At 45.1% G+C, this 24,997-nt stretch overlaps 2 protein-coding genes across 2 annotated transcripts in view; one reads left to right on the top strand and one right to left on the bottom strand.

Moving 5' to 3' along the window:
• The window catches only part of LOC144698165 (uncharacterized), a 224,551-nt gene that overhangs the window by 54,317 nt on the left and 145,237 nt on the right, over positions 1–24,997 (top strand). The window lies entirely within an intron of this gene.
• On the bottom strand, positions 6,849–24,000 carry LOC144697733 (uncharacterized). The gene is made up of 3 exons (XM_078569741.1): positions 22,829–24,000; positions 13,761–14,320; positions 6,849–6,853 (listed from the first exon to the last, which is right to left on the bottom strand). Exons 1-3 carry the CDS (start codon positions 23,551–23,553, stop codon positions 6,849–6,851), a joined length of 1,290 nt encoding a protein of 429 aa, XP_078425867.1. The 5' UTR covers positions 23,554–24,000.

Here is a 24,997-nt window from a genome sequence, read left to right as displayed (position 1 = left end):
TTCAGGGCTAGGTTGGAGGTCATGAGAGATTCAATGACAAAGATATGATAGAACGCAAGTAAAAGGCAACGGGAATGATATTATTAATTATGAAAGCAGGCGTTAATATCTAGACAGAGGTCAGCACTGACTGGAAGCAAAATAGCAGAATGTGTTAATAGCAGGAAAAGGGTCAGCGCTGTCTGAAAGCAAAACATGAGAACAAGATGCAGACTGGCGCTTGGGGGGTTGGGGGCTGCAGGAAAATTAAAATGGAGGATGGAGTTCATAATGTGAATTTGTTGACCTCAATGTTGAGTCCAGAAGGCTGTAGAGTGCCTCATGAGAAGATGAGATGCTGTTCCTCCAGTTTGTGTTGGGATTCACTGGAACATTGTGGAAGGCCGAAGACAGAAATGTGAGTGTGAGAGCGAGATGTTGACAGGCAGGTCTGAGTCATGCTTGTGGACTGTGTGAAGGTGTTCCACAAAGCAGGCAGTCAGTCTGTGCTTGCTCTCCCCAGTGTAGAGGAGACCACGTTGTGAGCAGTGAATACAATATACAAATTATGAGGGGCATAGATAAGGTAGACAACAAGGAACTTTTCCCCTTAGTGGAGGGATCAATAACTAGGGGGCATAGATTTAAGGTAAGGGACAGGAGGTTTAGAGGGGATGAGAGGAAGAATTTTTTCACCCAGAGGGTGGTGGGAATCTGGAACTCAGTACCTGAAAGAGTGGTAGAGGCAGAAACCCTCAAAACAATTAAATAAGTATTTGGATGTGTACTTGTGATGCCATGGCATACAGGGCCTAGTGCTGGAAAATGGGATTAGAATAGTTAGGCACTTGTTTGATGGGTGCAGACTTATTCTGTGCTGTGGGCCTCTATGACTGAAGGGTTTGGCAAAATTGATTGAAAATATGAAGCGTCTGACAATGGTGGGATTGAACCCACACTTGCACAGAAACCTAACTCCAGCGTCTTGGACCACTCGGCCACGCTCCCACCACAGCATTTAAAATTGTCCTTGCCTTGACTGACATTTTCAATCACTCTCCACTTTGTAACATTCAGTAACTGAACGGTCTCCACTGAAAAAACATACAGAAAGAAACAATCTCCTCGTGCATCTTTCCAACCTGCTTTTTCTCTCTGAGCCTTTTTAATGTGAAACTACACAACTAATGTGAGTGAAGTTTGCGATGTAACTATTATTTTCAGTTTCCTCTCCTCTCCGACCAAAATGAATCACTTCACACTTCCAGACATTAAATTTCAGCTGCCACTTGTCCGTCCAAATGGATTTGTTGAAGGGCTCGAAAGGAAAACCGACTCAAACTGGGAATGAACGAGTGAGAATGAAAGAAGAAGAGAAGTGACGGGTTTTGTCGATCCCGGGGGAAAGAGACTCTGGGATCAGTTCATTGTGACAGTTCACACCGCAACAAGAAAACAACATTCCCTGATGAGGGCCAAACCCGGGCGGCAGGAGCGGGAGTGCCGAATAACAGCGTTTAGTTAAAACACAGAAGACTTGTTCAGCCAATAACAGCATCGAGTGTGTTCGACATGAACATGACGTGAACAGTGAGGGGAAATTGTGCCACAAGCTGCGGATGGACAACTTTCAATTTCCAAACCCACCAACAGAATCAATGCGGCTCCTCTGAAACTTTCAAGGCAAATATTGATCCTTTATAAGGTGCCGTTCCCAGAACTATACACAGCCCTCATGGTGTGACCGAACCAGAGCTTTGTATAGCTGCAGCAACCCTTTCCCTCTTTTCTACAACAGTCTCTGTAACAGTTTGTACAGCAAGGGGAATTAGATTATATAGAGCGACTGAGAAAAACGAGGACATGCTTGATCTGAATCAATCTCTTTGGAAAGTTCGGTATGAAATCAGCTGCATAAATACATTTTTGGTTCAAAAATTATATCGCGATCTAAAGACCAACTCTTGATGTCATTGGGTCAGGGAAAATTTGTTAATGATCACACAGTGCGCATGGGCACTGCAGAAACTCCTGCACCTCTTTCAATATTGTTTCTCTTCACTCAGACTTTTCAAAAAGCAATTGGGCAATGACTTGAAAGGGAGAAAAATCAGGTTTATGAAAAAAGAGAAGGAAATTAGGACTGATCAGAAAGCTCTTTGTGAAAAGCTGACATAGACACGATGGGCCGAATTGTTTCCTAATGTGCTGTGTCATTTTATGACGACATTGCTAAATCAGTCTGATTCCAGAATTACTGATTCCATTTCTTCCAAACAAAGACCCAAAGTGCTGCTGCATGACCGCGCAGGTTAACATTGCGGACAGGTCCATTGGGTTTCGGCAGCGCACTGATTCTGTCGTGTGGTGCTTATCACGCTCACCAAACACACAAAAGGATCCCGGTTTGAAATTGGGCAGAAACGTTTTCAAAAACTGCACATTTAAATGTGAAGAGAAGTTCGATAATTCACTTGTGTTGTTAAATATTAAATACAGTATCTTACAGCCACGTGGCAATTGCTCTTCCAGATTCGCTGAAAAACATCCCACAAATGAAAAAGAAGCACATTTCATGATACACGAAACAGTAAAGGTTATGAATCATTTTCAACTGTCACTCGGCAGACCTATCAGCAGTTTGTTTACAGGTGCAGATTAACATACTTACTCTCCGTCTCAAAGATGGCTAATAGCAATGAGTGCTCCCAAAGACTAACAAGACAAGCGATACTGTAATTGAAACTGAGGAAATGGCAGATATGACACTGAATCACTTTGTATCGGTCTTCGGAATGGAGGAAGAGGAAAAACTACCAAGGAACCGAGGAAGCCACGACTCTGCGCAGATCTGGTGACATCCCTCCTTTCATATTCAGTACGGAAAAAAGAGACGTGAACGGGATGTAGGCGCCAGAATATAAAAGATGCCATGAGCCTATTTGAAAAAAGAGCAGGGGAGTTCTTCCTGCTTCCTGGTCAATGTTTATCCTTCAATCAACGTCACAAAGACACATTCTCCGCTCATTATGACGTTGCTGGTTGTGGGAGTTTGCTGAGCGGTGATTGGCTGCCGTGCTTCCTACATCACAAAAATGACGACACTTCACATAGTTCTTCATCGGCTGGTAAGTGATTTGAGACGCCCGCTGGTCGGGAAAGTCTCTACATAAATGCAAATCTGTCTTTCTTTAATTATCTTAAATCCCAGTCCTCTGGTTAATGACCCTCGTCAGTGGAAACAGTTTCTCCCTCTCTGCTCTCTCAAGCCGCCCGCCCCCACCACCCCATCCATTCCATAACTTTCAACAGCTCCATGAAATCTCTGTTTAACCTCCTTTGACCCGAAGAGAACAATCGCGGCCTTTATAATCTCTCTATAAAACTGAATTTCCTCACCTCTGGACATGATGCAAGGTGGAAAATTGCAATGAGATTTTAGAAAATATTGCCAGCTGGCAGTTGGGAAGATGGAAAAGAAACCAAAGCAGAAAACCCAGTCTCCAGCTTTGCGAATCTTTCGAAACTCTTTGGGAACCGGGATCAGAGGAGAATGAAGGGTGAACTGTCCGACTGACCGTTCAAGGTACCGTTCCCTTCTTTAAGACACTGGAACATTGACTCGGACGTTATCATTGAAATTAACTGATCTGAGACATTGAAAGGATTCTCCTTACTGCACATCAGCAATTTAAACCGAATATTGGTTTCGGGACAATCAGAACACTTGGTAACTGACAAGGCACCAAAAAGCTCGAAGGGAGATGGCACCGGCTGTAGGAGAGCTGGTTCCTGGTGACATGAATGTGGCTGCGGTGGGTGCGATCAGACTGTTTCCATGCATCCAAATGAATGCCTCACCCTTTATTTTGGAAAAGTAAAACTCGGAGAGAACAATTATTAGTCTGATAGCTGTAATCTAAAGCTTTAAATAGATATCTTACAACCTTTTGGTGCGTCCGTCTCTGTGGCGCAATTGGTCAGCGCGTTTGGCTGTTTATCGAAAGATTGGTAGTTCATGACCACCCAGCAACCAACTTTTCACTGTTTTTCAGCCCATCATATTCATCACCCTACATCTCTGGGTTGCCAAGGCGCATATTGGCTTCAAGCAAATAATCCACTATCGAGGCTCGCTCTTCTGGTATTCAGTGATCCCACAAGAACAGTTGCTTTCTTATGAATATATATTTCAAATGTAAAGAGAAAATGATTAGGCCCACCATGCACTTATATCTAACCCATTAGAAAGATATGAAGTTATGACATTCAAACAACCCCATCAGTGATTCTCTCTTCCTCAGCTCCACAGTGAGTGGGACAGGGAAAAGCAGAAAAGCAGCAATATTCCGGCCCCACACTCTCCAATCACCCGCTGCCAGCAGAAAGCAGCAACAGCAGCTTCAATCAGCGGGTTTCTGCCCATCCCTGGGATGCAAGATACTCCAACCCGGGCTAAACCTTCCAATACACCGAGCACAGGCTCAGGGAAAGGCAGGTAAATTATATCCCGTTCACTAAGCCTCCGAGCAGCATTTACAGAATACCCGAGTGAGGGAGTCACAAATAAAAACACCAACAACTTTCTAAAACAAAAACAAAAATAGCTGGAAAAACTCAGCAGGTCTGACAGCATCTGCGGAGGGGAACACAGTTAACGTTTTGAGTCCGAATGACTCTTCATCAGAACTTTCTAAAAAAAACAACTTTCTAAATCTTTTCACTGTGAAATTCCGTCTCTTTATTTAGAAACTGACAGTTGTGAATCTGAAAATGAGAACCATGGGATTTGTGTTACCGACTGACTAGTTTTCCATTGTTTGTCCATCAGGTTTCCAACTCAATTTCTGTTGGAGATTGAAGCGAATCTGATTTCAAAATGAGGTCACAAAGCAGGTAAATATTAAATCCAGGAACACAACCTGAGGAAAATAGATCACAATGTCTGGAAGGAGGTGCAGCCAAGAAATTGAAGCTGTGAATGATGTTACTGATGATTGATGGGAAAGCATTGGACCCTTCGGCTTCTGGTTGTCAATTCCTTTCTCTACCATTGCATTCAGACAGTTATCTCGCTGTGATGTTTTCCCTTCCCACACTCGGAGCAGGTGAATGGCCTCTCCCCAGTGTGAACTTGCTGGTGTTTCAGCAGGGTAGATGTACGAGTGAATCCCTTCCCACACATTGAGCAGGTGAATGGCCTCTCCCCGGTCTGACTGCATTGGTGAATTTCCAACTCAGATGGGTGGCTCAATCCTTCCTCACATTCCCCACATTTCCACAGGTTCTACCCAGTGTAACCGCACTTGTATTTCAACAGGCCAGATGATCCCCTCAATCCTCATCCACACACAGAACACGTGTACGCTTTCTCCCCACTGTGAATGGTACTTTCTTCTTCAATGTTCAAAGTCCGATGATAAATTGGGTAACTCCATCAGATCCTGGTATGAAGTTCGTTTCAGTTTCCTGATTGTAAATCCTCCCCTTCCAATACGCTATGAAACTGATTTAAAACAAAAAAAATGAAGTGATAGAGAGCCCACAAAAACACAAGGGCAGGTTGTGAAATTGAACTGAAAATTTGTGAATTTGTAGGACCGACACTGGGGAAAAATGACATTGAAAGTTGCTGGATTGCCCTAACAGATCAACTGGTACATTAATGTTCATCAGGGAACCTGCCACCCAGTCTGGGCCTACACAAGACTCTGGCCTCTATGGAGGAGAGAGAAAGAGAGGGAGAGATAAAGATAGAGATAGTGAGAGAGATAAAGATAAAGATAGTGTGTGTGAGAGAGAGAGACACAGAGAGAGAGAGAATGAGATGGTGAAATGCAGTGAGAGAGGGAGAGAGAGATGAGATGGTGAAATGCAGAGAGAGAGAGTGAGAGAGACCCAGCATCCATAGCCTTTTGGGGAGATTGGTCCTGATTTCCACCACGTTTGTCTGAACACGTTGTTCCTGATTTCACTCCAGATTCTATTGGCTTGATTCTGCCTCCTTGTTCTGGATTCCCCAGCAGAGCAAATATTTTCCTTGTATCTCCCCTCACAAGCACAGTGATCATTTTAAATACCAGCATCGTATCACCACTGAAACTTCAATATTCAATGAAATACAGACCAATTTTATGCAGCCTGCTCACCTTGAAGTGCAGCAGCATTGACCTTAATGACCTGGAGGAGCTTTCTCCCAATTGTTCAGAATGGCGACAACTTTTCCATCAAGCTGCATCACACTTTGAGTCACAACATGTTAATGATGAGGCAGAGCAGTAGCAGAGAAAGAAAGAAATGGAAGCAAATGATGCGCTCCAGTTCCCAATACTTCATGGATGTCCTGCCCCATGAGTCCAAAGATCTGCAGGTCAAGAATCAGTCTGTTCAGTCACAAGAAGACCCATGGCAGAAACTCACCACCTGAAGTAGAAGTCATCCTAGAATCGGGAGACTGCTGACAAAGTATTAACCAATGACCAAATAAATAACACAGGCACCAGGGTACTGAGAGAATACATGTAGCTGAACAGGTCGTTTTACTGAATTCTGACCACAGAAAGCTCACTCCAGTGAAAGCAGGCTGAACATGAAGATAAGGCAGAAACAAAAGTAAATATGATAGACCAAGAGTAAACATAATGCAAACTGAATTAAAAGGAACATTAGAGATTCACAATAAATAAGCAATAATAAGCAGAGACGTTTCGTTGTAAGATAATGAAAATACTGGGCAAAGATAGGAATAGTTTGATTCTGAGGGGATGAGGAGAGGCTTGATAGAGGATAGAGAAGGGTGTGATTTCTGCAGCTACTGTAGTTCTGCACTCTCACATGAAGGAGGTGGTTAGATGATGTAAGTGCCATCATTAAGCTGCAAAGTAAAATCAATACGTCATTTAAACAATTAAGTGGATTTAGAAAAGGGACCCTGTCAGATCAATGGAGCTTGAGAGATTTAGGGTTATTAATAAAAAAAAGAACATTGCCGCCTCTGAGTCAGAAACCCCTCTGCAGGCAGTCCTGGTGATTGGAGACGGCTCTCGAGCTCATTCTGGGTTGATATCAGGCAGGATAGGTCCGTCCAGCGAGTTGTGAGAGCTCAACAAACTCTTCCGGTTGAAGCCGGACCAGCAAATCGGCTGGAATTGAATGATTCCAGATAAGAAAGGAGCTTTGAACAGCCTGTGACTTCTTCCATGAATCACACTGTTCTCCAAGGGATGAGTTCAAAGAGAAACAATCGCTACACTCTGTCATTTCCTGAAATAATCCCTGCTGTCTGTCCTGAATGAATCCATTTCACGATCAAATGTTGAAATGTTTGCTCCTCGCCCACAGGGTTTCATCTGTTTAAAGCCATAAACAGAAAGGTCCAGTTTTCTCCTGGAGTTTGAGACAAATCAGCTTTCAAAATGATGCAGATTTTCAGCCAATGAGGGAGATCCGGGCTCAGCCTCGCTCCTCGTTCAATCTGATTGGTTGGCGGACCTCCAGTCCCGCCCCCTTTTCCTAATGGCCTGGAACAGCCGTCTGTTGAAGGGTCATGTGGACTCGAAACGTCGGCTCTTTTCTTCTCCACCGATGCTGCCAGACCTGCTGAGTTTTTCCAAGTAATTCTGTTTTTGTTTACAATATTTGAACCGGCTGCAGCTGCTCGGGCCATTACCCGAGACAGGGCCGGGTTAACGGCCGCCACCTTTATCGGGGAAAATGTGCAGCCGGGGCGCCTCCGGAGACAATGAGGGATTTATGGGCTCAGCCCCGCCCCTCGTTCACTCCGACTGGAGGACCAGCCGTTCTCGTTCGGTCCTCCAGCTCCATCCCCTCTTCCCATTGGTCATTCCCTCCCGTCAATCACTCCCCGGGCATTGTGAGCTGGAGTAACCGTTATGAATAATTATCAGCTCCTGGTTTGCAGCTGCGGGGCTTCTCCCTCCCGGGAACAGGCCCAGGTTAACGGCCGCCATCCTGGCTCAGCGAGTGGAGGATGGTTCACATCAGAGGATGGGGGAGGGGGGGACAAGAAATAAGAGGTTACACTTTGGGCTCAAATCAATGAGGATCTGATCTGTGGGAAGGAAGGAAACCCTGGGAGGTGGGCGGGGAGGATTCAGAAACACCCGCTGGAGGCCCCAAACCCCCAATAAGACTCATTGATTTTATTGTCAGTCTGCAGACAGGAGCTGGAGAACTGAACCCAGGCAGAGGAGAGGGAGGGAGAAAACTGGGAGTGGAGGAAAGAAATGGTGGAGATGGTGAGATGGGTTTGGATTTCAGCCCAGGGAGGAGGGAGAGTGTGTGGGACGGGGATTTACAGCTTTGGGAGAACAAACTCCCAATAAGAACCTGCAGCTCCCGCGTTTGCAGTAAAAAACTTTGTGCGGCCATCTTGGTGAAGCAACAAAGAGTGGGCGGGGCTTCAGGGTTCCTGTGACCAGGAGAGAAAATGATTGATTCATTGACTCTATTCTCACTCTGCACGGAGGGGCTTGAGAACTGAACTCAGCCAGAGTAGAGGGAGATAACTGGGAGCAGAGCAAAGGATGGTGGAAATGATGTGATGGGTTTGGCAGGGTGAGCAACTCTCACAGAGATAATTAAGGGACGGCCTGCCATGGGGTCCATATGTGTGTGTTGAGGGAGGCTGTTGAGTGGGGTGCTGCCAGAGCTGTGAGGGTGGGTGGGGATGAGGTTTGGCTGCCAGAACAGTTTGAATAAGGTTCAATGTAGGTCCAATTTATGGGACAAACATCATCCTTGCACTTTGCAGCCTGGGACAGTTAACTCAAATAAGGGACAATCCCGTAAAATACTGAACAGTTGGTAACCCTGGGTTTGGATTCCAGCAAAGGGAGGGGGGAAAGTGTGTGGCATGAGGATTTACTGCTTTGCAGGAACACGTGAGGAAAACATGCTTTCTAGAAACTAGAATTTTCTGTTCTGAATTTCTATCCTGTCTTGACAGTGCTGATGTTTGTAAACTCCTTTTACAGGATATTTGAAAAGGAGGATCTACTGACATGGAATCGGCCAACCTGGAGAATCACAAGGTCAAGAAACCATGGAAGTGTGGGGACTGTGGGAAGGCATTCAGATCTCCATCCCAGCTGGAAAGTCATCAACGCAGTCACACTGGGGAAACACCGTTCACCTGCTCCATGTGTGGGAAGGGATTTAATCGATCATTCAACCTACTCACACACCAGCGAATTCACACTGGGGAGCGACCATTCATCTGCTCTGTGTCTATGAAGGGATTCAGCAGTTCATCTCACCTCCTGAAACACAAGCGTGGTCACACTGGGGAAAGGCCGTTCACCTGCTCCATGTGTGGGAAGGGGTTCACTAATTCATCTGACCTTCTGACACACCAGCGAGTTCACACCGGGGAGAGGCCATTCACCTGCTCCATGTGTGGGAAGAGATTCACTCAGTCACAAAACCTAATGAGACACTAACGAGTTCACAAATAACTTCTGGAGGTGGATTCTCTTGTTATTGCAGTTGTTAATCACATCCAGGTCTGAACCATGTTCATTTGGACAGTTTGCATTTGTTTCTGCTGCTGTTAATAACCCCTATAACTGGCTGGAGCTAACTGTTCAGGAATTTGTCCCTCAAGTTCAGAGGAGATGAATTGATCAGCCAGAGTCTAACTGAATGGCAGAGCAGGCTCGAAGGGCTGAATGACCTACTCCAGTTGATAAAAGATGATCAGATAGGTGTGATCTCATTCTTATCGAACAATATGCAATGAGAGAGTTCAAGGAGTCCATTTGGCCCTCAGATCATTTAACTGTGTACTGTGACTTGGAGTTGATGAAGCATCTGTCAGGCTGTGTTTATACTACATTCCTAGCCCATCTAACAAGGCACATCTCATACTGAGCCAGAGGATCTGCTGCTTACAACCACTGGGGTGTTACACCACGGAATTGACCACTTACCTTGGCAAAATAGGTGCATTTCAATTTTTGGATGGAAATGATGGCACTGTTCTGGGAACCAAATTGGAGACACAAGCACAGAGGTGTGGGGAATCTACCCACTAGTGTGGGGATTGTTAACACAGCTGTGAAGGGATTTGGAACTTTTTACTGTGGCTAAAGTGCTATATACAACATGCTGTAGTTACTGTTGACTGGAGTGACATTCAATTCCCTGTTAACTCGTGGATACATTCACAATGCAGAAAGGCTGTTCACCAGCTGCATGTGGAAAGGGATTCACTCAGCCATCCTTCTTTCTGACACACCAGCACAGTAACGTGAGAGGGAGACCATTCAGATACTTCATGTGTGTGAAGTGATTTACTCAGTTTTCCCACCTGTAAACATTCCATATTTAAATTATCAAAGGATTTGTTGTACAATGGGTACATTCCGGCTGGTGAGAGGTTGTATAAATGTGTGTGTGCAAGATTTATTCATGCATCCTACTTGGTGACACATCAGCAGGCTCACATTTGACCATAGGGAGTTATCGATGCTGTTATTCACATCCAGGAGAGCACTATGACAGAGGACCCATGCACTAACTTTCTGAAACATAATCACAGAATGTTACGGTGCAGAAGGAAGCCATTCAGCCGTCGTGTCTGCAGGGCTCTCTAAATAAGCATTGACTGAGCACCATTCTCCTGCACCCTTGCACATTGTTTCTATTAAAATAATCATCTACTGCCCTCTTGAATGCCTCAATTGAACCTGCCTCCACTACACTTCTAGGCAGTGCATTCCAGACTTGAACCACTCACTGTGTGAAAAAGTTTTTTCTCACGTTACATTTGCTTCTTTTGCAAATCACTTTAAATCTGTGCCCTCTCATTCTCGATCCTTTTACAAGTGGGAAAAGTTTCTCCCTACCAATTCTATCCAGCCCCCTCATGATTTTGAACATCTCTATCAAATATCCTCTTACCCTTCTCCTCTCCAAGGAGAGCAGTCCCAACCTCTATCTTCATAACTGAAGTTTCTCATCCCTGGAACCATTCTCGTAAACCTCTTCTGCACTCTCTCCAACGCGTTCACATCCTTCCTGTGGTGCCCAGAACTGTACACAGTACTTCAGCTGAGATCTAAATAATGTCATATATAAGCTCAGCATAACCTACTTGCTCTTGTAGTCTATGCCCCTATTGATAAAGCCCAGGATACTGTATGCTTTATTAACTGCTCTCTCCACCTGTCCTGCCACCTTTAATGATTTATGCACATATACACCCAAGTCCCTCTGCTCCAGCACCCCCTGAACAATTGTATCTTTATTTCATACTGTCTCTCCATGTTCTTCCTACCAAAATGCCACATCCAGTCGTGAACGATGGTGGACAATTAAACAACTCACTGAAGGAGGAGGTTCCACAAATATCTCCATCCTCAACGATGGAGGAGCCAAGAACATCAGTACAATAGATTAGGCTGAAGCATTTGCTACAATCTTCAGCCACAAGTGCCGAGTGGATGATCCATCTCGGCTTCCTCCGGAGGTCCCAAGTATTACAAATGCCAGCCTTCAGCCAATTCGATTCATTCCATATGATGTCAAGGCACGAGATACTACAAAGGCTATAGGCCCTCTCAACATTCCGGCAATAGTACTGAAGACTTGTGCTCCAGAACTTGCCGCGCCTCTTACCAAGCTGCTCCAGTACACACTGGCATCTACCCGGCTATGTGGAAAATTGCTCCAGTATGTCCTGTGCATAAAAAGCAGGACAAGTCCAACCCGGACAATTACTGCCCCATCAGCCTACTCTCGATCTTCAGTAAAGTAATGGGGAGGGGTCATCGATATTGCTATCAAGCGGTACTTGCTTGGCAATAACCTACTCATTGACGTCCAATTTGGGTTCCACCAGGGTCACTCAGCTCCTGACCTCATTACAGCCTTAGTTCAAACATGGACAAGAGAGCTGAACTCCCATGGTGAGGTGAGAGTGATTGCCCTTGACGTCAAGGCCGCATTTGACCGAGTGCAGCATCAAGGAGCCCTAGCAAAACTGAAGTCAATGGGAATCATAAGGAAAACTCTCCGCTGGTTGGAGTCATAGCTAGCACAAAGGAAGATGGTTGTGGTTGTTGGAGGTCAGTCGTCTCAGCTCCAGGACATCACTGCAGGAGTTCCTTAAGGTAGTGTCCTCAGCCCAACAATCTTCAGCTACTTCATCAATGGACCTTCCTTCCATCATAAGGTCAGAAGTAGGGATGTTCGCTGATGTTTGCACATTGTTCCGCGATTCTTCGGATACTCAAGCAGTCCATGTCCAAATTCAACAAGGCCTGGATAATATCCAGGCTTAGGCTGACAAGTGGCAAGTAACATTCACGTCACACAAGTGCCAGGTAGTGACCATCTCCAACAAGAGACAATTCAACCATTTCCCCTTGATGTTCAACGGCATTGCCATCATTGAATCCCCCACTATCAACATTCTGTGAGTTACCATTGACCAGAAACTTAACCGGACTAGCCATAGAAATGCTGTGGCTACAATAGCAGGACAGAGGCTAGGAATCATGCGAGGAGTAACTCACCTCCCGACTCCCCAAAGCCTGTCCACCATCTAAAAGGTACAAGTCAGGAGTGTGATGGAATACTCCCCACTTGCATAGATGAGTGCAGCTCCCACAACACTCAAGAAGCTTGACACTGTCCAGGACAAAGCAGCCTGCTTGATTGGCATCACATCCACAAACATTCACTCCCTCCACCACCAACACACAGTTGCAGCAGTGTGTATCATCTACAAGATGCACTGCAGGAATTCACCAAGGGTCCTTCGGCAGCACCTTACAAACCCACGACCACTACCATCTAGAAGGACAAGGGCAGCAGATAGATGGGAACGCCACCAGTTGAAAGTTCCCCTCCAAGTCACTCACCATCCTGACTTGGAAATATATCACCGTTCCTTCACTTTCGCTGGTTCAAGATCCTGGAACTCCTTTCCTAACAGCACAGTGGGTGGACCTACTTCACATGAAGTGCAGCGGTTCAAGAAGGCAGCTCACCACCACCTTCTGAAGAGCAACTAGGGATGGGCAATAAATGATGGCCCAGCCAGCGAAGCCCACATCCCGTGAATGAATAAAAACAAAAATCACCTCACACTTCTCCGCAACGAACATCATCTGCCACCTATCTGTCCACTCCACAAACTTGCCTCCGTCCTTTTGAAGTTCAACATTGTGCTTCTCAAAGTTTACAATGCTTCCAAGTTTCCTATCATCCCCCAACGTGATCAGTAGTTTAGTGGGTGTAGGGTCAATTGAGCAAGAGATGAATTTCATGGACAAGATGAGCTCTGAGAGGGCATGAGGGGGGATGGAAGGGAAACTACAGAAAGATGTGAGTTCAGGGCTCAGGTATTGGGGAACTTTAGGGAGGGCGAGTGGAAAGGAGGGAAGCAGCAGAGGCAGCTCATCCGATTGTCTCAATCTTAGTGACAAAGAAGCTCCATGAGACCCTCACACCAGTTGTTGGGGGTGAGGATGGAGGGAGAGCATTTCAAAAGGAATGAACTTGTGTTAGAGATATTAAAAAGGTTCAACACATTGTGCCTTTTAACACAAAACTAATTTATTTGATATTTATCCAGAATATTCGCCCCCCTAAGTGGTCTGTAGTTTATTAACATCAGCAGAAACAGATCCCAATGAACATGGTTCGGTCCTGGATGTGATTAACAGCAAAATCCCACCACTTTAGTCACTTGTGAACTCGCTGGTGTGCCAGCAGCTTGGATGAGGTAGTGAATCCCTTCCCACAATGGGGGCAGGTGAATGGTCTCTCCCCAGTGTGAATTCGTTGGTGTGTCAGCAGGTGGGATGGATGAATAAATGCCTTCCCACACTGGGGGCAAGTGAACGGCCTCTCCCCAGTGTGAATTCGTTGGTGTGCCAGCAGATTGGATGAGGTAGTGAATCTCTTCCCACACTGAGGGCAGATGAATGGCCTCTCCCCAGTGTGAATTTGCTGATGTGTCAGCAGGCTAGATAACTGAGTGAATCCCTTCCCACACTGGGGGCAGGTGAATGGCTTCTCCCCAGTGTGAACTCGCTGGTGTCTCAGCAGGTAGGATGAGGCAGTGAATCCCTTCCCACACTCAGAGCAGATGAAAGGTCTCTCCCCCGTGTGAACTTGCTGGTGTGTCAGCAGGTGGGATGACTGAGTGAATCCCTTCCCACACTGGGGGCAGGTGAACGGCCTCTCCCCAGTGTGAATTCGCTGGTGTACAGTGAGTTGAGATGATCGCCTGAACCCAGTACCGCAGTGAGAGCATTTAAATGGTCTCTCGTCAGTGTGAACACGTTGATGGGACATCAGCTCGCAGGAACTTTTAAAGCACTTCCCACAGTCTGGGCATTTAAAAGGTCTCTCTTCACTGTGAACTCGCTGGTGGCTCAGCAGGTAGCTTGAAAGAGTAAATCCCTTCCCACACGTTGAGCAAGTGAACGGCCTCTCCCCAGTGTGACTGCGCCGATGCTCTTCCAGCTCTGACGGGAATCTGAATCCCTTCCCACAGTCCCCACGTTTCCATGGTTTCTCCCCGATGTGGCTGCACTTGTGTCTTGACAGGCCAGATGATCGGTTGAAGCCTCGTCCACACACAGGACACATGTACGATTTCTCTCCACTGTGAACGGTACTTTCTCCTTCCATGTTCAAAATCAAATGATATTCAGGGCGAATGTCAGATTCTGCTGTGATGTTTTGTTTCTGTTTCCCGACTGCAAATCCTCCCCTTCTAATACCCTGTGAAATTGATTTAAAACAGAAAAAAAGTTGTGAGAGAGAATCCACAAAAACACAAATGCAGGTTGTGAAATTGAGCTGCATGAATCTGGTAATTTGTGGGGCCGGCACCAGGGAAAAGTGACCATGAAAACTGCCGGATTGTCATAAAAACCCAACTGGTTCACTAATGTCCTTCAGGGAATGGAACCTGCCACCTGGTCTGGGTCTACACAAGACTCTGGCCTCCATGGGATGAAAGAGAGAGGTGGGAGGTGCAGGGGGTGAAGATGTGTTTAATACATCTTCAGCTCAACCAGAACTTTGGCAGAATATCCCAAACCCTCAACATCCACTACCTAGAAGTACGAAAGTAACACGTGTCAATGAACACCATCACCTCCAACTCACACACCGTCCTAACTTGTCTGACATCCAGTACTGGATGAGCAGAAAGTTCCTCCATTGAAATGTTGGGAAGATGAAAGCCATTGTCTCCACTCCCTAACCACCGACTCCATCCCTCTTGCAGCTCTCTGAGGCTGAACCAGACTATTCACAATCTTGTTGTCAAATTTCAGCCCAAGCCGAGCTACTGACTACAAATCACTAAAACCACCCATTTCCACCTCAGTAACATCGCCCAGCTGTGCCCCTGCCTCAGAGCACAGCCCGGTCCCCACGGTGGCGCTCTGGGTTCCTGTTCTCATTGATAGGGGACTTTCTGACCCACAGGGCATTCTGGATAAACCAGCCGCCATCGAGACCAATCAGTGAACAGCCATTTTTTTCCCCCAGTTGGTAAATTGGAAGATCCATGGCAAGGGGGATATTGGACAGGAAGCACAATGAGAGGTTCGGACACTTTATTAAATACTTACAGCGGAAGCACATTAATCTGATCAGAGATCACTTCCTCACGAGCAGCCAGCGGTGTGAAGCCTCCTGAGATTCCGGTCCCTCAGTATCTGTGGATGGAAACCATCCTGGTACCTTGTCTATCTTTCAATACAGACAGCTTATCCAATATCTCATCAATTTTAAACCCTTCAAGAGTCTCAACTATCTCCTTTTTCATCAGGACCTGTGCAATGTCTTTTTCTTTGGTAAAGGCAGGTGCAAATTGTTAGTTTAATACCTCAGCTATGCCCCTTGCCTCTATGTGTAAATCCCCTTTGTGGTCCCTAATCAGCCCCACCCATACCTTTATCACCCTTTACCTAGTTGTATGCCTACAGAAGACATTTTAATTTTTAAGTTACCTGCCAATCTCTTTTCATACTCTCTCTTTGCTTCTCTTAATTGCTTTTCCAATTCTGCTTTGAACTTCTTTTATTCAGCTTGGTTCTATTTTACACCTGACATCTGCAAGAAGCACATTTTTTCTTCTTCATCTTAATCTCTCTCGTTTTTGTCATCGTGAGAGCTCTGGACTTCTTGCCCCTATCTTTTGCCTTGCGGGAATAAACCTTGACTGTGTCTAAACTACCTCTTTTTCAAAGGCTGCCAATTTTTCAGTTCCAGTTTCACCTGCCAACCTTTGATTCTAACTTAACTGGGTCAGATCCATTCTTACCTCACGGAAATTGGCTTTCCCCCAGTTCATTATTCTCATACTTACCTGAAACCTTTGCCTACAGACAAACTGTTTCACTTCCACATTCAAACTTTGATGATATTCAGGTCCGGATTAATCAAGCGACTCTGTCAGATGTTGATGTGATGTTTGGATTCAGTTTCCCGTCTGTCAATCCTCCACTTCCAGTGCCCTGTAAGTTTACAATAACCGTCACTATAAATCCAGGACAGAAACTGAGAAGGGAAAAACATTTCTCTTGATTTGAGTTTGCTGTGTGTAAATCTTCCCCTTCTAATCCCCTGTAAAAGGAGTTTCCAAAATCCATCCCTGTCAGTCCAGGATAGAAATACACAATATCATCTCCTCCTGCTGACAGTGACGATCGCGCATGCGCCCTGCTGCACAAGATGGCGGCCGTTAACCCGGGTCTCTCACCTAGGGACGCGGATCGGGGGAACTGCCGCCCACAGATACCAGCGAGGAACCGGTAGCTTGTTATTCTGGCTTCAGAACGGCTCAAGGTGTTTACGAAACCTGCCAGTCCACCGGCCGGCTGCATCTCTCCCTCAATTCCGCCCTTTATCTTACCGGCTGCGAACCTAACAAACAAGCAGCTTTCTTTCGCCCTCACTCACACTGCGCATGCTCCAAACTCGAGGCGGGACTGCACCTGCGCTCTGATGTCCAGCTCCAGCAGCCACACTGCACATGCAAACGTCACAATGTCCAGGTGATTGACGGCAGCTCCGGACCATTGGTGGATGGGGGCGGGACTGCAGGATCAAGGGGGTGTGGTTGGCCCTCCAACCAATCGGAGTGAATGAGGGGCGGGGTTGAGCGCGGATCTCCCTCATTGGCTGAAACTCTGCATCATTTTGAAAACTGATTTGTCTCAAACTCCAGGAGATAGCTGGACTTTTCTGTTTGTGGCTTTAAACAGATGAAACCCTGTGGGTGTGGAGCAAACATTTCAACATTTATTACTGAAATTTGGGAACATGGTGAAACGAGGCACAAACTTAAAGGAATAACTGGGCAGACAGGGAATGTCACCACAACAAGGGGAGTCCTTGGTTTCAATAAATGAGCAGGCAGGAGGGTTTAGGACAGGTTAGGGAGATGATTAATACTGTCATCATTCAGAACAACACGGAATGTAAAGGAAAAACTGATCTCAAAGACAATCTGTTGTAATATGTATGAAGGGAATGTGCTGAAACAGGTTTAAAGGAGTTAGATATGTTTTCTATAGTGCACAATCACATCAAAGCTTCAAAGATGAGACATGAAAGCCCTCGATATTAATCATGACAAGTGGGAAGCTAACTGATGATTGATGCAATTGGAAACACCAGCTGTTTGCAGGAGTTCACCACCACAGCGACATGTGGTTTCAGAAACTCCAACACAGACAATCAAGGTGTCAGCAGAGATCATCCCACAACAGGAGTAAGGAATACCTTCATACGGGGCACTTTTGCCTTTACAGTATCGGCTTGTTCAGCCATCAGATGGAGTGCAGCAGATCATCTCATCTGATCTCACCAAAGTTCTGAGGCTGCATTCCCATCATCTCTCACAGATGAACAGATGCTAAACATATGGGACAATCACATTAAAATCTGGAACTCAGATGGGAATATGGATTGGTGTTAGGTGGGAAGATCTGGATCAATGTCTTACTCCAGGAAGACTTAAAATCAGAGTGACAGTATTTCAGAACTGATTCCTGTGATATCAGTGATCCCATTGCTAGTATGACTGATGGAAGTATTTAGTGGAGACAGTAGCATGTTGGAAGATGATGTACAGAAGGATTTTCTAAACTAACTGAGGATAATAGTGAGAGGAAAGGAAGGGATCTGGAAAAAAAAACTCTTCATGTTGTTACAAAGGACATCCACTTGGTTTGACACACACACACACAAACCCACATGGATACACTTCCTATCGATCAGGTGGACCAGGTTTTGCCTCACATCGCCAACCCGACTACTGACTAGGACTGGGGATAAAGTATCAGTGTCTGTAAGGACCAAAATGTTATAGAAATTCAAGTAAACATTACGCTCCAGGGACTCAAAGCAGTTTTGACTATCTAATTCCAGCACTTTCTCTGAACCTTAATCTATAATGGACAACATCTTGAACAGAAGCAACAACAAAAAGTTAAGCCATCAATAGATATTGAGCGGTCTATGGCCACCCTGGTGATCAGCCCTGGTGGGAGATTTTAGACAATACAGGACATCTTTGCATAATTTCAGCCCCTACTTTCCTATTGGTATTACAGATAAACCCCCTTATATTGATGGTCTGGGTGAAGGTCAGGCCACAGAGCAGAATGGATGAAATGATGGCTCCAAACTCCCTGTAAATCTAACACTCTGAATACTGTTTTGTAGCCATCTTTCCATCCATTCTGCTGCCTGGACCTTCACACCACACAGCCTGATCTTGGTTACCCTGTAGGTTGTACACACTGTTATGGATAACAAGCTGGTTACAAAACAGAAAACAGAGAGCAGAGGTTAAGCAAAGTGACTCAGACTGGTAAAAGATGGGAATTGATGCTCCACAGGAAGCAATGCTGGGGCCACTGTTACTCACAATTTACATAAACAATTTGGACTCAGAAATCAGAAACCCAATTTTAAAATTTGGGAGCAGAATTTCAGTAAATCACAGATAAGAATTCCCAGTTAACAAAACTTTGTTGCACAATTCATTAAATCTTTAATTCAGTAGCAGAGTGTACAATGACACGAGGAAGTGATGAACTGATTTATTTATGAATTGTTGTGGTGTCTTTGATGAACGGACCACAGGAGACTCAGGTACAGGTTACGATTGTTTATTCGAGCAATTGCAAGGAGGGCACCATCTCAATGTAGCATGAGAAAGTACTCTGCTAAACTACAAGTGTTCATCATATTTATACATTATTGGTCACGTTCAAGAACAATTTCCAGATTTCGATCTCATCAACATATAGGTTTACGTTAAACAGACAAGTCTCTGGTACAAAAGTACATGCATTATCTGACCCCACCTTCACCCAGGCAGAGACCTGCCTTCCTATCTAAGCTGGAACCATCTGTCCTTCCCCTATCTGTTGAAGAGCACACTTAATCTGTTATTGCCATCCTCTGACTCCAGTCTAGCTCCCAAAACTCCCAATCTATCATATTTACATTCTTCTTCGTCCAATATGGCCTTGCTGATGCTCGCAAGGAATGTGCAAGGTTCAGCATTCTCTCTGTCCCAGCCTGAACTTTAAATGTTAACTACTTAGCAATTGTGGTTTTGCATGCTGGGATATGTTAAGTCAAGTCCCTTGACCATTACTGTATTCCTTTATTTCCCTCTAACATGAATTAATTGATTACCAAATTGGGAAGTACAGTTAATACTGAGGAAGACTACAACAAAATCCTAGGATCTAACACACACACATCAATATAACAGGGAATTCTTGAAAACACGGTGCAGGTCCTTCTTTATCTGGAGATCAGATGTCTGTTGTATAATTGTCCCAGTAGTTAAAAGGATCATGTGAATTCCTCCATGTGTTATTTCAATGCAGACTTTACATTATTTATTTTTAACTATGTCTCACTTTTTAAAGGTGCTATGTCAACACAAGTTGTTGTTGACATTGGTTTAAAGTAGTGGACTCAGGACTGTCATTAATAAACCTTAAAAACTTCAGAATAATCACCACAGTCATTTTTAAACTGGAGACTTATTCCTGCCATTTCAGTTTCAGTCAGGAACAGAGCACAGTTTTACATCAATCTCTGATTTAAAAGCACATTCCCAGACTGCCTGACTCAGGTTGAACAACCACAGTTGTAAAGGAACCTTCTGCTCTGTGCCTAGGAGCTTTGAACCACGATGGTTCCAAACAGAAATCAGAGGGTTAGATTTACAGGGAGTTTATATTTTTCCATCCACTTTTCTATGTGGCCTTGGACTCCACACAGTCTGAACTTGGTCATCTTTAGGCTGTACGTACTGCATAGAAGTGGCTGTGACACATTTCTTACACACCTCAGGACTCACCCACATGTGGGTTTTGCTGTCAGTGAAGAGAGATGAGAAAGACCAAAGTGTCATTTGTCCCTCTCAGTGTGACCCTGAAGGACTGTGACCAGGATAAACTTCTGTTCCTGCCGAATGATCCTCCCTCAGATTGTCCTTTCTGAGCTCCAGCCAGGTGATGTTAAACACTCAGGTGGGAAAGACAAAATTGTACAACAATGTGTGAAAAACAAAGTTTGACATGCTATGTGACATTTATCCAGAATATTAAACAGCAGCCCATTGATATGGTTTATTAACTTATATACGAACATGCGAATTAGGAGCAGGAGTAGGCCACTCGGCCCCTCAGGCTTGTTCCGCCATTCAATAAGATCATGGCTGATCTGATTGTAATCTCAACTATACATTCCTGCCTACCCTGATAACCTTTCACCCCTTGCTTATCAAGAATCTATCTATCTCTGCCTTAAAGATATTCAAAGACTCTGCCTCAACTGCCTTTTGAGGAAGAGAATTCCAAAGTCTCACAACCCTATGGAGAAAAAAAAATTCCTCATCTCTTTCTTAAATGGGCGACCCCTTAAGCAGTGTCCCCTAGTTCAAGATTCTCTCAGAAGAGAAAACATCCTTTCCACATCCACCTTGACAAGGCCCCTCATAAGCTTATGTGTTTCAATCAAGTTGCCTCTTACCCGTCTAAACTCCAACAGATACAAGCTAGTCTGTCCAACCTTTCCTCATAAGACAACCTGCCTATTCCTGGTATTGATCTACTAAACCTTCGCTGAACTGCTTCCAATGCATTTACATCCTTCCTTAAATAAGGTGACCAATACTACACACAGTACTCCAGATGTGGGCTCACCAGTGCCCTGTATAACTGAAGCATAACCTCCCTACTCTTGTATTCAATTCCCCTCACAATGAACGATAACATTCTTTCAGTTTTGCTTGTTGCACCTGCATGCTAATATTTTGCGATTCATGCACCAGGGCACCCAGATCCTTCTGAATCTCAGAGCTCTGCAATCTCTCACCATTTGAATAATATGCTCCTTTTTTTATTCTTCCTGCCAAAATGGACATTGTCACATTTTCCCACATTATATTCCATTTGCCAGATCTTTGCTCACTCACCTAACCTGTTTGGATCCTTTTTTAGCCTCCTTATGTCCTCTTCACAATTTATTTTCCTACCTGTGTGTCATCAGCAAATTTAACAACCGTACCATCGGTTCCTTCATCCAGATCATTTATATAAATTGTAAAGAGTTGAGGTCCCAGCACTGATCCTTGTGGCACACCACTCATCACATCCTGCTAATCAGAAAAAGACCCATTTATGCCTACTCTCTTCTTCCTGTTAGCTAGCTAATCTTCTATTCATGTCAATATGTTACCCCCTACACCATGAGATTTCATTTTCCGCAATAACCTTTAATGAGGCACCTTATCAAATGCCTTCTGGAAATATAGGTACAGTACATCCACCAGTTCTCCTTTATCCACGGCACCTATTACTTCTTCAAAGAGCCCCAATAAATTGGTTAAACATGATTTCCCTCTCACGAAACCTTGTTGACTCTGCCTGATTACCTTGAATTTATCTAAGTGCCCTGTTATAATGCTTCTAACATTTTCCCTATGACAGAAGTTAAGTAACTGGCCTATAGTTTTCTGCTCTCTGTCTCCCTCCCTTTTTGAATAAAGGAGTTACATTTTCTCTTTTCCTATCTGATGGAACCTTCTCCAAATCTAATGAATTTTGGAAAATTAAAACCAATGCATCAACTATCTCACTAGCCACTTCTTTTAAGACCCCAGGATCCATCAGGACAGGGGGACTTGTCAGCCCGCAGCTCCAACAATTTGCTCAATACCACTTCCCTGGTGATTATAATTTTCTTGAGTTCCTCCCTCCCTTCCAATTCCTGATTTACAGCCATTTCTGGCAAGTTACTTGTACCCTCTATAGTGAAGACGATGCAAAATACCTCTTCAATTAATCTGCCATCTCCTTATTTTCCATTAATAACTCCCCTGATTCACTTTCTATAGGAGCAACCTTCACTTTGTTAACTTTTCATTTTTAAATATCAATATTTACTCTTACTATCTGTCTTTATATTTCTAACTAGCTTTCTCTCATATTCGAATTTTTCCCTCTTTATTAATCTTTCAGTCATCCTCTTTTTTTAAATTCTGTCCAGTCTTCTGAGCTGCCACTCATCTTTGCACAATTATATTTCAGCAGAAACAAACTCCATCTGCCAGAATGAAAGAATTCAATCCTGAACAGGATTAACAGCCACAGTAACCACAGATTTCAATCCCCATAGTCACTTGTGAACTCGCTGATGTGTCAGCAGGGTGGATGACTGAGTGAATCCCTTCCCACACACAAAGCAGGTGAATGGCCTCTCCCCAGTGTGAACTCGTTGGTGTGTCAGCAGATCCTTTTCACTTTTGAAGGTCTTCTCACACTCAGAACATTTAAAAGGTCTCTGATCAGTATGAACAAGTTGATGTGTCAGAAGGTGGGATGACCGAATGAATCCTTTTCCACACACGGAACATGTGAATGGCCTCTCGCCAGTGTGAACTCGCTGATGTGTCAACAGGTCAGATGAATTGGTGTATCCCTTCCCACACATGGAGCAGGTGAATGGCCTCTCCCCAGTGTGAATTCGCTGGTGTGTCAGTAGTTTGGAAGGCCGATGAAATCCCTTGCCACAGATAAAGCAGGTGTATGGGCTCTCCCCAGTGTGAATTCTCTGGTGATTCAGAAGCCTGGATAATTGGTTAAATCCCTCTCCACACAAGGAGCAGATGAACGGTCTCTCCCTCGTGTGAATGCGCTGGTGTGTCAGCAGGTAGGATGACTGAGTGAATCCCTTCCCGCACACAGAGCAGGTGAACGGCCTCTCTCCACTGTGAGTTTGCTGGTGCCTCAGAAAGTTTGATGAATGACCGATTGCCTTCCCACACACGGAGCAGATGACTGAACTCTGCTCAGTGTGAATGTGCTGGTGTCTCAGAAGGTTGGATGAACTAGTGAATCCCTTCCCACACACGGAGCAGGTGAATGGCCTCTCCCCAGTGTGACTGCGTTGATGAATTTCCAGCTTTGACGGGGAACCAAATCCCTTCCCACAGTCCCCACATTTCCACGGTTTCTCCATGGTGCCGGTGTCCTCGTGGCTGTCCATGTTGGATGGTCAGACCAAACCTCGTACACAGTTTATCCCCGTTGTGAATGATTAGATGTTTTTTCACGCTGTGCAATTGGTTAAAACATTTCTCCTTCTACATTAAAGGTTCAATGATATCCAGCACCTGATGTATTGAGTGAATCTGTCAGATTTTGACGTGATTTTTGGTTTGAGTTTCCTGTCAGCAAATCTTCCTGTTCACTTCCTTGAACTGCTGTAGTTCATGTGGTGTCGGCGCTGTTAGGAAGGGAGTTCCAGGATTTTGACCCAGCGACAATGAAGGAACGGCAATATATTCCCAAGTCTGACTTATGATGGAAAAAAGGTTATTGATAAAGCAGCTGAAGATGGTTGGGCCCAGGATACTGTCCTGAGGAATTCCTGCAGCGATGTCCTAGGATTGAGATAACAAAGAATTTTTAAAAATTAAACTGATAAATGTTAAATTGTATTTTTGATTAAAGAGATACTCATTTAATTTTTCAGAGATGAATGATTCCCCAGGGGTTCACTCCGACTCCCCTGATTTGATTGACTCAGGATCCAGTCCTCAATCCCCCCCCGATTGGTGACTGAACTCGCTGCTCCTTTGTTCCTCCGGCCTCTGAGCTCCTCTTGCTGTTGTTTCCCAGGACAGTCAATGCCCGCTCTCCAACATGACCCTGTCAGATGGAGTTCAGGGGCTCAGAGGAAGAAAAGAAAATGAGGCGGTGAATCTGAGTTGGGAGAAACAAGGAGAGAAACAGGATTCAATGGAGAAACTGAGCGGGGGGCGAGCGCAGCCTCAGGAACAGCGAGTGCGGCTCTCAGAGGCCGAATGAGAGCGGCCGGGCCCGGCGGCCGTGCGGTGATCTCCCCGGGCTGGGCTGCCCATCAAAGCGATGCTGCAGCGCCTCCCCCATCCTCGCCGCCGCTTTCCGGTTTCTTCTCCAATTTCCACCGAGTCCGACTCACAACAAAGGAGCCGCCCAGAATGCCCCGCGGCTGGCCCTGGGGAGCATGCGCACTCTAAGCGCCTGGAGAAAGGAGCGAGTTGGATAGAGCGGTTTCTGGGGCGCGGGGATTTGTGGGAGGGCTGGCCACCATTAATGAACAGCTGCAGGTAAGTGTTTTCCTGCATCCTGGCAAAAACTCAACAGAATGGAATTCTTTTTCGGTTCTCTCTGCACATAAATAACATAATATTTCCAGTATTTGCCTCAGGATTGGAGTTGGATGCCTTTGCCTGTCCCTGGCCTCCTGAGTGGATCTTTATTGTTGTATCAGTTTGAAAAGGAATGTGGATGGGGGAGAATCTTCTGTGTAGTTTTCTGCCCAGTTAAGCCTCAAAATTCCCAATGTGTGCACTGCCAGGGGAGATAGATTCCTCTGGGATGTTCGGTTGCTAAACAGACACAGCCCCTACAAAATAAACAAGTATTCTCTTCAGAGCAATAATTTC

The sequence above is a fragment of the Cetorhinus maximus genome, chromosome 23, assembly GCF_964194155.1.
Source record: "Cetorhinus maximus chromosome 23, sCetMax3.hap1.1, whole genome shotgun sequence".
Lineage (NCBI taxonomy): Eukaryota > Metazoa > Chordata > Chondrichthyes > Lamniformes > Cetorhinidae > Cetorhinus > Cetorhinus maximus.
The sequence above is the reverse complement of the archived record's forward strand: the minus strand, read 5'-3'. Positions and strand labels throughout refer to the sequence as shown.

Bases quoted from the DNA above. Each gene is read 5' to 3' on its own strand.
- LOC144697733 (XM_078569741.1), bottom strand. From the start codon at position 23,553: ATGGACAGCCACGAGGACACCGGCACCATGGAGAAACCGTGGAAATGT. The intron at 14,321-22,828 runs GTGTGAGAAGAC...GTGCTTTAAAAG, and splicing joins AGACCTTTTAAATGTTCTGA to TTCCTGCGAGCTGATGTCCC.